The 12,409-nt window shown below is 39.8% G+C and overlaps 2 protein-coding genes across 2 annotated transcripts in view; both read left to right on the top strand.

The window, feature by feature from the left end:
- Positions 1–13: 13 nt before the first annotated feature.
- mettl13 (methyltransferase 13, eEF1A lysine and N-terminal methyltransferase) lies at positions 14–5,010 on the top strand. The gene is made up of 9 exons (XM_084722687.1): positions 14–254; positions 1,312–1,584; positions 1,655–2,123; positions 2,230–2,429; positions 2,536–2,725; positions 3,321–3,485; positions 3,599–3,811; positions 4,034–4,165; positions 4,395–5,010. The coding sequence occupies exons 1-9, from the start codon at positions 102–104 to the stop codon at positions 4,685–4,687; spliced, it is 2,088 nt and encodes a 695-aa protein (XP_084578813.1). The 5' UTR covers positions 14–101; the 3' UTR covers positions 4,688–5,010.
- Positions 5,011–5,017: 7 nt separating this feature from the next.
- Positions 5,018–12,409, top strand: part of dnm3a (dynamin 3a) — a 30,803-nt gene continuing 23,411 nt past the window's right edge. Inside the window, exons 1-5 of the mRNA XM_084722688.1 lie at positions 5,018–6,401; positions 8,990–9,063; positions 10,883–11,032; positions 11,157–11,360; positions 11,802–11,900. Coding sequence (XP_084578814.1) covers positions 6,241–6,401; positions 8,990–9,063; positions 10,883–11,032; positions 11,157–11,360; positions 11,802–11,900 — 688 coding nt within the window. The 5' untranslated portion in view covers positions 5,018–6,240. The remainder of the gene's footprint in view (positions 6,402–8,989; positions 9,064–10,882; positions 11,033–11,156; positions 11,361–11,801; positions 11,901–12,409) is intronic.

The raw sequence follows: 12,409 nt of genomic DNA on the forward strand, positions 1-12,409 counted from the left end.
ATGTTGTCCGGCATGAAAAGTTAGAAGTGCCATGTGGGGAGGAAGCTGTAAACAGACTCTGTCACCCTAAACTGAAACGTTTTGGACTACTGTAGCCGACAATGAGTCTTTTACCTCGGACTGCCGAGGAGTTCAGCTCCGCAGAGTACTGGGAGAGGTTTTTCAAGAAGCGCGGAGAGAAGGCCTTTGAGTGGTATGGAGACTACAACAAACTCTGCGGCGTCCTGCATAAATACATCAAAGTCCAGCATAAGGTGAGATACCTTGTGGAGCAGGGTATGAAGGGCTATAGCAAGTGTCACATTTCAATACAGCATATACAATTTGTGTTGACAGTATTCAAAATATTACTGTATTCGTTCACTTCCTGCAAATATGTATGTATATCAGTGTAGCTAATATACTGCTACAAATATTAGAGTAGAAAAATACTCAGTTACAAAGGAAAGTATTCAGGAGCTTTCCCAGGTAAAAGTACAGCGTATTCGCTTAAATGTACTTTAAATATTGATAGCAACAAATAAAATACAATAAAAGCAGTACTCCCACTGTGAATATTATATTGCTATTTATTATATTTCTAGGTAGCTAGCACTACGTTATTAATGTGTAAGTAGCATTTTTCTGTTGTAGATGTTGGAGGTGAAGCCAGTTTTATTTATATAGTTGGGCTGTTAAATGTGTTGTGTTGTGGTAAATACAGACATGAGTAAACTGTAGATTACTCTCTATTGATTGATACAGTTTATCTGAAAATACATGAGTTAACCTGTCAGTCCAGATTGTACTTCGGTTTATTCACACCTTGTTAAATGTATTATGTTTTACAAAAATGTATTATATTTTAGATGCACGCAATTTAAAAGAGTACATTGAAATAGTGACAGCTGTAGATCTTAATGGTCTCTTTTTTTCAGGGGAATTTGCAGTACAATAAAATCAAGTTACTAAAACAATATGTTTTTAAACCCTATACTCTTATGCCTGTTTTTTGTCAGTGGTTGGTCCACTCTGAAACTATTTCAGAGAAGCAGGAGGCACGCTGGTCACACAGGTCAAGCAGGATGTTCATCTGTATGACTTTAATTTTAATATAATGGATTAAAATTTAATGGGTTTTAATTTACAATGTAACCAACAACTTAACAGCAAAAAGTAGAGTGGAGTGAAAAGTCAAATATTTTACAGTGAATTGTAAGAGACTAGAAGTACACCACAACATTTACTCAAGTAAATGTGCTGAGTTGCTTTCCACCACTGCTGATGACAGTAACTGATTTATCAACAGTATTTTGTACCTCTGTCCTTTAGGTGCTGGTGGTTGGTTGTGGTAACTCTGAGCTGAGTGAACAGATGTATGATGTTGGCTACAAACATCTAACTAATATTGACATCAGTGAGACAGTGGTGACCCACATGAACCAGCGAAATGCTGAGCGCCGGCCGGGCCTGACCTTCCAGCAGGTGGATGCTACACAAACACCATATGAGGATGCCAGCTACCAGGCTGCTCTGGACAAGGGCACGCTGGATGCAATGGCATCAGAAGAAGAAGGAGCACTGGCCAGGAATATGCTCACTGAGGTAAGAAATAAATGAGTTATAATATATAATTCTCCTGAATTGGCACACAGTAGTTTCCTTGTGTCTGCAGGTGGGCCGCGTGTTAAGTGTTGGTGGTCGGTATGTCTGTGTGACGTTGGCTCAGGAGAGTGTGATCAAGTTGGCTGTGGAGCACTTTGTTCAGCTGGGATGGGCGGTGAGGCTCCACTGCCTGCAGACTGAGAGCGGGAAAGAAGAGGATTCCTTTGCACTGCCCGTCTTTGTTCTGGTCTGCACCAAGTTTCGTCAGCCGATGCCCACGCCTATCCTGGAGATGTGTCTTGGAGAAGACGGAGCCCCAACTCGTCTCACACAGGTAGCAGAGTTGTTGTCGGCTGTTAGGGAGCATCAGGCTTATTCTGTCTTGAGAAAGCGGCTCCGCACAGGTACAGACGCCAGCTCCAACCTCTCACTCACTCTCTGCCACACCAACACTGGCCTTCCCAGATACACTCTCACAGTGCAAGACTGTCCCCTGGGTGCTAAGGTGCCAAAATCGAACCACTTTGCTATTTTTATTGGTGAGTTGTCTCATAATATTTCATAATAATTCTGCCATCTTATGCACAACAGATTGGTTGTATTTTGATCTTCTTTAATTTTTCTTCCTTTTGCTTATCCTCTCAGTACCTCAAGGCAGTGAGACAGCTTGGCTCTACAGCTGTAGTGAGGGCCGCAGGCAGCTGGCAGCCAGCGCCAACTTTCGGCGGCTGGTAATTGTGGCAATGCACAGGAATCAGAAGTACACAGACATGCAGGCTATCCAGTCAGAACTCTCATCAGTGGTGATGGACCTAGCTCCTCCTGGTATGCCAGCCAACCAGCAGGTAAATGAACAAAAGTGTTCCTTTTAGCAATGCTCTGTTGTACAATAACAAATTGTTTTAAAACTGTTTATTGGTGTTTTCATTTAAGCTGTATCTCCCCATTCAGGTGCCGTTTCTGTCAGTTGGGGGTGACCTGGGTTGGCGAGAGGAGGTCAGCAGGGGTGTGAGTGAGCTAAGCGGGGAGTACTGTGTGGAGAATGTCAAAGGAGAAGATGGGGAACTGTATCGGAGGCTCGTTTTCCTGTCTAATGCTGCCCTCGTCCAATCAGAGAGCCGGCTTGTCTCTTCAAATACTGGTCAGTTCTTTTTCCTTGTTCATTGTAATGTGTTTTTTCTTTATTATAAGCAATATATAATCCAATTAAACTTCCAGTGTGAAAGGTTTAGAAAGATTATTGGCATAAATCGAGTATAATATTCATACATTTTTCATTATTGTATATTCATCTGAAAATAAGAATCGTTGTGTTGTTGCTACATTAGAATGAGCCCTTTATATTTACAGAGGGTGCGGGTTGTCTTCCATGGAAGCTGCAATGTTGCACCACCATGCTTGCACAGTAGCCCAGAACAGACAAACCAAGCAACTCATGACTCATTACTAGATGGCACTAAATCCTACAGACCAGTCCTTCAAGGAGTACCAACAATGCACATACATGTTGAATTAGTTTAACAGACACCTGTTTCACAAAGAAGCCAACAAACAAATAACAAATATCAGCAATATCAACAAAAAAGAAAAACAGAGAAAACAATAAAAGGGCAAACAGTGAAAAAGAAAAATGAAGATTACAAAATATTATAGCTTTATATACAGTATAATATTAGAATAATTTATTATAAAGTGGACACAGACTGGTGAAATGAGTTAAAATTTATGTGCTACAGCATCAAGTCACAAGAAGAAAAGCAAAAAGAAGGTCAAGTCAACGGCTGCTCCAACAACATCCTCAGCCTCTCTGTCAGTGGACAGCGGCTTCCTCTGCTGCGCTCACCATGAAGTTATGGTGGCTGGCCTCGCCATGCTTGGGGTGGGCATGCCACAGAACAAAGGTCAGTTCACACCTGGTTTCTAAAGTCTTTTTGATGAGAAAATACTGACTAAACAGCCACAGTGATTGAGCTTGACACCGGGACTTTTTCACCCCCCCCATGTTCTCTCTCAGATGTCCCAGTTTCAGTGCTGCTGGTGGGGCTTGGTGGAGGAGGCCTGCCTCAGTTTCTACGGGACTTTGTGCCTAGTGTTAATGTTGAGGTTGTAGAACTAGACCCCGTTGTGATGGAGGTGGCGAAGGAATGGTTTGGGTTCCAACCAGATGATCGTCTGACAGTCACCCTTGGCGACGGCCTTGAACGCATCTGTTCCCTGGAGAAAGAAGGTTAGTAAAGGAGGACTCAAAGAGAGGGCAGTTCAAGGGAGAGGTCTTATTACTTGAAGTGGAGTTGTATGAGGTAGTTATCAATAATCAGTGTATTACCTACAGTAGATGCTGTTCAGTATGACCAACCACTACCAATAATCCCTTTTAAAGTAAGGCTACACCAGTGAATATATTAACAATACCAAGAAGTGACTCTAGCTATTTCTTTTTTCTCTGAAGGTGGTCGTTTGTTTGATGCCATCATGTTTGATGTAGACAATAAAGACAGTACTGTAGGTATGAGTTGTCCTCCTGCTGCCTTTGTGGAGACTTCAATGCTGCAGAAGGTCTGCAGCCTGCTAACCCCCAGAGGTACAGTATTTTTAACTATTTATTTACCTCCGTCTGTAGGAATATGTCATGTTTTCTGTAAAATAATGTCATAAATGTATGTATTGGTTAATATGTATTTAAAGAGTTGATTAACAACTTACTGTTTAATAGTCTCAGTCAACATCTAAGAAGTCTTTGTCTTTGTTTTGTCATAATTGTGTGTCTCATCTTCATGTTTTCTTTCTATCGCTCCCTGCCATTGGACCAGGTGTATTCATACTGAATCTCGTGTGTCGCGACTCGGTCTTGAGGAAAAGTGTGTTGGAGCGTGTGGGCGCTGTGTTCCCCACCATCTTCTCCAGAAAGATCGAAGGGGAGGTCAATGAAGTCCTTCTGTGCTCCCGCGGAGAAAACGAGACATCAGACGCTGCTCGCATCCTTCCATCTCTGAATGTAGCAGCCAAGAGCCTGCAGAGCACGCTGTGCTCCAAAAGGCCTGGAACCAGCAGCAGCCCACATATAGATATTGCAGAATTGTTGAAGGACCTGAAAGTAGAGTAAAGTTTCCTGGGGTTCAAAGGGGTTGAGATTTAAAGGGAAAATTTGCCTTTTTTCATGAGGATGTCCAGTCAATGTTGATGATAAATGCAGTCACTTGAAGAAATAAATCTCATCATTATATCATTATAATAATGATAATATAAATAATGAGGATAAATAATGAGAATATTTCTCATTATTATTTAGTAAGTATTTGAGAAATATCCCATTAATCTGGGATACTAAGTCATTATGTCTTGCTCACTATTTAGTCTAACATCATTATATAGACTGACCTCTGATTGACCTCCAGTGCCCCTGTGCTTGGTGTTTACATATTTGGGGGGGTGGGGGTGATTAGAATAAAATCATCTTTAACACTTATGTTAAATTCATTGTTTCCTTGGACTTAATAATTGTTTTGGTTGATGCCCTTTCTGCCCTGGCATTTGGCCTTTGTGTCCATAAAAAGTTGACAACCAAGTGGCCTCACCCCTAAAATGATGAGGCCTGATGACCTGATTGACTGTATTTTCCATCAACACTGAGTGGACAATGACAAATTTTCTCTTTAATAATTTGTTGAGATGACATGGTAAAGATACTGAAATATTTGACTTTGCCATTCAGTGCAATGTTATAAAAAGTATTTTGATGTATAACATACAATCACAAGTAAAGAACATTTCATCTTTACATCATTATGTGGTGCTTCTACAAACATGAATGCTCAGTGCTATTAGATATTTGAACATGCATTACGATCATTGTATTATGTATCCTTCAGTTTCTCTATCACTTGCCTCAGATTTCCAGTGTACTACACAGTGCTCACTCCCTCATTGCCAAAGAATCCAGCAGTGTTATTTACAGTAGATGAATCTTCCACTCTGGTTCTTGTGTCAGTGTTTATAGGGCTGCAGCAGAGCCCAGCCCTCAGTGGGTGTGTGGGATTTTAAATAGCCGTCGCCCAGAGGAGGGAATGCCTTCATGGTGTCTGATAAGTCAGGGTACTTTCATAATTGGCTATGAAGTTTGTCTGTCTTCCTCTGCATGTTGCAGAAGGGGGTTGCCGAGTTAAAGTTACTGATTGTCGCGCATGCGCAGAAAATTTGATTCCGTTAGCTGTCAGTAGAATGTTTTCCTCCCTATCTTTCTATGGACCAAACTCAGCGTCGCGACCAGCCGCTGGCCTCTTAAACGTATCCGGAGTTTAAGGGAAGCAACACACAGGGAACTTTTGGAGTTTTAAAACGACAATAATGTCTGTAGCAGGCTTTTTTAGGAGGCTTGAAGTCTGTGAGTACAAACTTGAACACTACCGTCGTTACCAGACGCACGCACGGTAACGTAACGTTAACTAACGGCTGCTGAGGAGTTTTTAAAGTCGGCACCGTCCTTTAAGAAGGATATTATTTTTAGGGGTTGTACATTTCAGTAATGAAAACAGCGTAATTATAAGTAAACATTAATTATGGTAGTTTCTCCATGGACTGGCTTAGCCTAGAACAGGAGTAAAACAGGATTTAAAGGAGCCGGACAGGTAGCCCGCCCAGGGCGGCAGCTCCGTTGCGATGGGCAACCGCGGGATGGAGGAGTTGATCCCGCTGGTCAACCGCCTACAGGACGCCCTGAGCAATGTGGGACAGAGCTGCAGCCTCCACCTGCCTCAGATCGCTGTGGTGGGCGGCCAGAGCGCAGGCAAGAGCTCCGTCCTGGAAAACTTTGTGGGCAGGTAAGCCCCTCGCAATGAACTCTGAATGAACTGTACAGCAATGGACTCTATCAATTTACACAATCCCCTTTAGTTGTACTTACTCTAGGTGGATAAGTTTTAGATGTCCAAATAGGTAAATAGTTAGTAATGAGCATTTTTCACAATAGCCATTGAATAACATGAAATTGTGAACACAAATGTTACCGATGACTCTAATTAAGGCTCTGTTCCATTCAGGGCATACTGGGTCAGGGTGCTGCTATTGTGCATGCTGGCTCATTGAACATGGCTAAATGGAATGGGACCTTTAATTAGTTTCAGATTGAACATCTATCTGTACCCTAGGGCTGAGTTGATGTGACCAAAAAATAATGTCCCAATATGTTTGGGCTATACTGCTAAAAAGGATATATATTGTGATATGCACGTTATCTCTAAAATAACACACCATATATTAGGGCGGGGTGAAATGGGCAAAATCAAAAATCACAATATTTATGACCAAATAACTAAATATTAATAGTGTGGCAATATTGTTAATTGTTGATGACTATTAGTGTATCCACAAAATATTAACATAATTAGATTTTTGATGATGAATTGTCATTAATGTGGATATAATGACTAAGTGGGTAAAGCCAAATAATAGAACAGCTAGAACAGTCTGTTAAGTTAAGAAAGTTACATTACTTTATTGTAATATAGCCTTTAAAACCAGTAAAAGACAACACACATTCCATATCACAATAAAACAATTGTCAAAATCTACAAAAATATCTAGTCTCATTACACAATATCGATAAAATATTGATTTATCGCTCAGCCCTACTATTATCTGTCTGAACTAAAATCTGTGACCAACATACAAGTATAACTGAAATGCGATGGCTATTGGAAAGACATAAACCTAACAGTTTTTATGAAAACTGAATCAAAAATAAACTCCTGCCAATGGCATTTTTCTGGCAATTGAAAGAAAAAAAGTCATGGTTTATTATAAATCTTTAAAACACAGATAAGTTATTTACTTATTGTCTATTAGTTACCACATACAAACCCCTTTGTCAAACAAAACCCATAAATTAAAGACTGTATATAAAGGATATTTATAAACTGTATATCTATAGTCAATACTTATAAACCCCTTCTTCTTAAACGACTGAATAATTTTCACTGCAATTAAGGCCTGTTCCATTTAGTGTTGCAGGGCCTTTCCAGTGAGTCAACATGCACAATAGCAGCACTCTGACTCTGACTTGAATGCAACAGAACCTTAATTAGTATCACTGGTAAAACTTGTGTTTACACTACTGTTTCATATCAAAATGGCTGCTGTGAAACAGTCTATGACAAATTGGTATAAAAGGGGCTTTTTTTTGGCTAATTCCTGTCTACTTCTAGCTAATAAAATACTTAAAATTGTATGAATTATGAGGTCTATATTTTAATAGGCTCAGACTCATCAAAATCGGAATTTGTAATATACTGTTATTCGTTTGTAATGTTAAAGATAAAGCGATGGCAACTGTGATTCAGGGCCTGGAAGAAGCTCAATACACAAGGCTCTGTGTTCTACTGAATTGAAACCAGGACTCCAGGCAACCACTGTAACCAATCACAGTGTCTCCATGTGCGTTCCCACCCAGCAGTAGTGATATGGCTTGAGTCTGAAGTGGTGAATGCCAGAGGTGCCAGTGTCTGTATGACAGTAGCCAGTAGAGCATCTTATCTTAGTGACGTAGATGTAGATGAAGGGGAGGAGATTAACATAGCTGCAGGGAGGGAATCAAATCAGAATTATTTTTGTTAACTTGCCAGTCCTTCAGTTAACAAAAGTGTGCTTTGTTGAATTAATATTTTATTCTGATGTTTAACAGATTTTAAGAGCCTTAGAATACTGCAGTCTACTGGTGAATAACAGGGTTGTTTGTTTGTGTAGACTTTATATGCATGTTTCAGTTTGTGACAAGGAGACTAAGTGGTTCCATCCTGTCAGAAAAGAATGCCGGTGAAGTCAGTAGTTTCCTACTTTCTCGACAGTGGAGCTCTGTCAACTACAGGACACTTATGTATTGTCCACAGCAGCAGTCCAGAATGTGTGTAGTAACTATAGGAGGCTGTTAATGATTGCTTTCCTGAGTGTGTATTGATATTTAAGACACACCTCGTTTCTTTGTCTCAGCTGTGAGTATGTTATGACACCCTTTTTGTGGAGGGCTGTGCCAACTTTTTGATGTGGGACAGGATGCAGGAAAACAAACTTCCTGAATCTGATTTTAATAGGAAAGAGGAGGATTATTTTTTACCCTGTGCTTGGTGTGTCTTTACTGTGAGCACTACATTTACCATTTATTGTTTGTGTATCGCCTAGGGTGGATCATATGACAGAGATTTTCTTAGCCATCCTGATGAACTTATTGATATTTTGGATAGTAGGGAAAATAAAACAAAAGTAATGTGCAGCTGACTGTTGGTGCTCACCATGATTACAAGGCACTGTTAGAAAATTATGTATATAGGTTTAGTGTAGTGGTCTGCACTGGCATCATGTGCAGTTGCTCTGTGTGTGTGTACCCTTCTCCAATTCAGTCTTTCTTCCCAAACAGAGACTTCCTTCCACGGGGTTCAGGAATTGTCACTCGCAGACCTTTAATTCTCCAGCTGCTTAGTAGTAACATGGGTAGGTAAGACACACAAGTTCACTCATCCAGTCTCTGCATTATGCCATTCTTCAGCTTGTATCTCAAGCTGCCACCAGATGGCAGTGTGATATTTTACAATAGTTGAGTGTGACTGGTGGGATAGCGCTGGAATTGGCATCCTATGGTCAGAAGTGTTACATTGCATCCTGTGGTCAGATTCCTTTCTCCAAGGTCCTGAATTTGACCATGGGAGTGCTCACACTGATTTTAATTCTTGATATCATAGCAACTTCTCAGGTTTATTTGTATCTAAAACCAAAGAACTGACTATTGATTTTAGATTCAACAAGGACGCAGCCAAGGATTACATCATATATAATGAAAATGTGGAAATGGTTACACTGTGGAAATATTTGGTTACTGTTTTTGATCACCTTAAATTGATGTGAAAAGAGGGCAACACAGAATTCACCCTCTCTGTAAACTTAGTTCTTTTTTCTCTCAGTCCAGTCATCCTTTGTCCTTTTTTCCTAATCTTTTATGGACAGTCTTCTGAGCTTTTTTTTTTTAAATCTGCTTCTTTCATAGCCTCACACTAAAAGGCAGAAACAGCCTGAGCAGTAATTTTATAAATTGTTCAATGATCACTGAAGTGAAACAAAGAGATGGAAGGTCTTTTTCATGGTTCTTATGGGTGCTTGAAATCCTTGAAAACACTGGGATTTTAGTGATTTCAATGTTTCAAAAGTGCTTATGCTGAATACAGTCCTTGAAACTATAATTGCATAATAATATTTCAATATATATAATATTTTATATTTCATTATAAATCACTGAATAGTTCACTTTTTAGACAAAGAACTAAAATCAGATAGTCAGATATTGGTTCCACCAGGTTGTTTAGGATGCCAAGTCCACTTACAGACAGGTCACACATTTTGAAACACAATTCTTTGTTGTGTTTTCCTTTAATTAGTCATCTCTCTGTAGAATACTATCACCAAACATACAGATAATTTTGGTTGCTTATAGCACAGTAACATCTTGTGAAAAAAAAGGTGAAATAATAATTTTGAGTATATGTATGTAAGTAAATAAGCAATTTGCCACAGCTGCAAGGTGCTAGAAAAGCTGGTAAAAGCAACTCAAAAATGCTTGAATTTGACTTTGGAAAAGGTGTAGGAACCATGTTTTTGCAACCAACAAATTCTCTGGAAAGCAGCAAGTATCATAGCTTCTGTGTTCTTGCAAGTGAATTTTTCTGTTGCTGTCAGGGCATCATTATGTTTTACCTGCCTGTAAAACTAACTACTATTCCAAATTGTCCATTCCCTATGCAATCTGTCTACTAAATGCTCCGTAGGTTCTTTTAACAGTTATCATTCTTGGTATGTATTTTATATGGTCTTTTTTATCGTGCTCCAGCTAGGTTTTCTTTTATCAGTATTATTTATAGATTCCATTCCACATTTAGCTCCCCAGTATCATTATTTGTTTGTTTGTATGTTACTGTGTGTTTTTATGTGTAACAAGTTGCTCAAACAAATTGCCCCAGTGGGATTAATGAAGTTGTATTACACTGAATTGAACTTTATTTTTTGGCCCCCTCACTTCTGTTTCAGAGGAGCAAGGTGAGAGGATGTATAGCTTTGCATTATTTCTCAAATGGCTTTTAGAAACTTGAAGGAGGAGTGCAATTACAAAAAAACTCGATCTAATGAAATTGCATTTATGTATCATGTTGTATTATACTGTGCTCTTGTGGCCGTACTCACGATAACAGCTGAAATTTTGACAACTAAGCAGGCATGATATTCCAAATATCCACCAAAATCACAACGTTATGTTTTTTTCCAGAGTATGGTGAATTTCTTCACTGTAAAGGAAAGAAGTTCACAGACTTTGATGAGATCCGCAAAGAGATCGAGACAGAGACTCAGAGACTCACAGGATCCAATAAAGGCATCTCTCCTATTCCCATCAACCTGCGGATTTATTCCCCACAGGGTAACACAGTGTGTATTTGTGTGCCCTTGACGTGCCACATCCATTCATGCAAAGTTTATTTCTGTGACATATGTATGACTGTGTGTTTATATGTACACTTCTGCATGCATGTGTGTGTTTACAGTGCTGAACCTGACTCTTGTGGACCTGCCTGGCATCACCAAGGTACCTGTAGGCGACCAGCCCTCGGACATAGAGTACCAGATCCGAGACATGATCATGCAGTTCATCTGTAAAGAAAACTGTCTCATCCTGGCTGTCACGCCAGCCAACACCGACCTGGCCAACTCTGATGCACTCAAACTGGCCAAAGATGTTGACCCACAGGGTAGGCCACATTTGTGTGTGCTGGGCTTGTATTGTCTGTGTAGTCTATTGAAAGAAAATTAGTTGCTAACTATTTGATTGATCATTTCAGTCATTTTTCCACCAAAATTACAAATACTTGCTGATTCCAGCTTCTTAAATGTGAGAATGTGCTGCTTTACTTTGTAATTTATGACAGTAAATGTACAATATTAGTTTTGGACTGTTGATTGGATGAAAGAAACAATTTAAAGATGTCTGGAAAAACTGACAATTTTTACAATTATTTGGTTTTGTATCGACTAAATGATTGTAAAAATAATTGTTAGTTGCAGCCCTACCTGAGAATATGGCTCTGTACTTTGATATCCTTATGGGGGTTAATTATCACATTATTAGAAGAACAATGTTTACGTCTTTCCACTGGTTTTAAAATTTTCTATTGTTTTCTATTAATTTTCAGGCCAGAGGACAATTGGTGTAATTACTAAGCTAGACCTGATGGATGAAGGAACAGATGCCCGGGAAATATTAGAGAACAGGTTGCTCCCCCTACGCAGAGGTGTGCTGCTTGTGTGTGTTGAGCCACCTAGCTGTAATGTAGTCACACTACATCCAGTGGGGGCTCTTTGGAGAGGACTGACATAATGGTTCTGTCTCTCAGTCTCAGTAATTCTCTCATTCCCTCTGTGTTTTTTCGTTCTCTTTATCTGACTCCTTCTTTTTGTCTTCTTTGTTCACTTATCTTTATGTTTTTTTCCATGTACAGTATGTCTTTAGCTCAGGGGTGTCAAACTAATTTCAGTTCATGGCCCACATACAGCCCAATTTCATCTCAAGTGAGCTGGACCAGTAAAACCATTGCACTTGAAGAGTGTACTCAGTAGAGTGCAGATCCTTGCCAGGCAACAGTTGCTGAAGCACCTACTGCAATGTTACCACAACTGCCAGATGTGACCAGCATAGATTTGCAAAGTTCCACAAACATGAACTCCACATACGCTGACCTGAGCTGAAACAAGATTCCAAACTAAAGCAGTTGTTGATCACTTGTGACCCCTAGCAGGTTAA

Source organism: Lutjanus erythropterus, chromosome 7 (assembly GCF_056507025.1).
Source record: "Lutjanus erythropterus isolate fLutEry1 chromosome 7, fLutEry1.hap2, whole genome shotgun sequence".
Classification (NCBI taxonomy): Eukaryota; Metazoa; Chordata; class Actinopteri; order Lutjaniformes; family Lutjanidae; genus Lutjanus; species Lutjanus erythropterus.

Bases quoted from the DNA above. Each gene is read 5' to 3' on its own strand.
- mettl13 (XM_084722687.1), top strand. From the start codon at position 102: ATGAGTCTTTTACCTCGGACTGCCGAGGAGTTCAGCTCCGCAGAGTAC. The intron at 2,430-2,535 runs GTAAATGAACAA...CTCCCCATTCAG, and splicing joins GTATGCCAGCCAACCAGCAG to GTGCCGTTTCTGTCAGTTGG. The intron at 3,812-4,033 runs GTTAGTAAAGGA...TTTTCTCTGAAG, and splicing joins CTGTTCCCTGGAGAAAGAAG to GTGGTCGTTTGTTTGATGCC.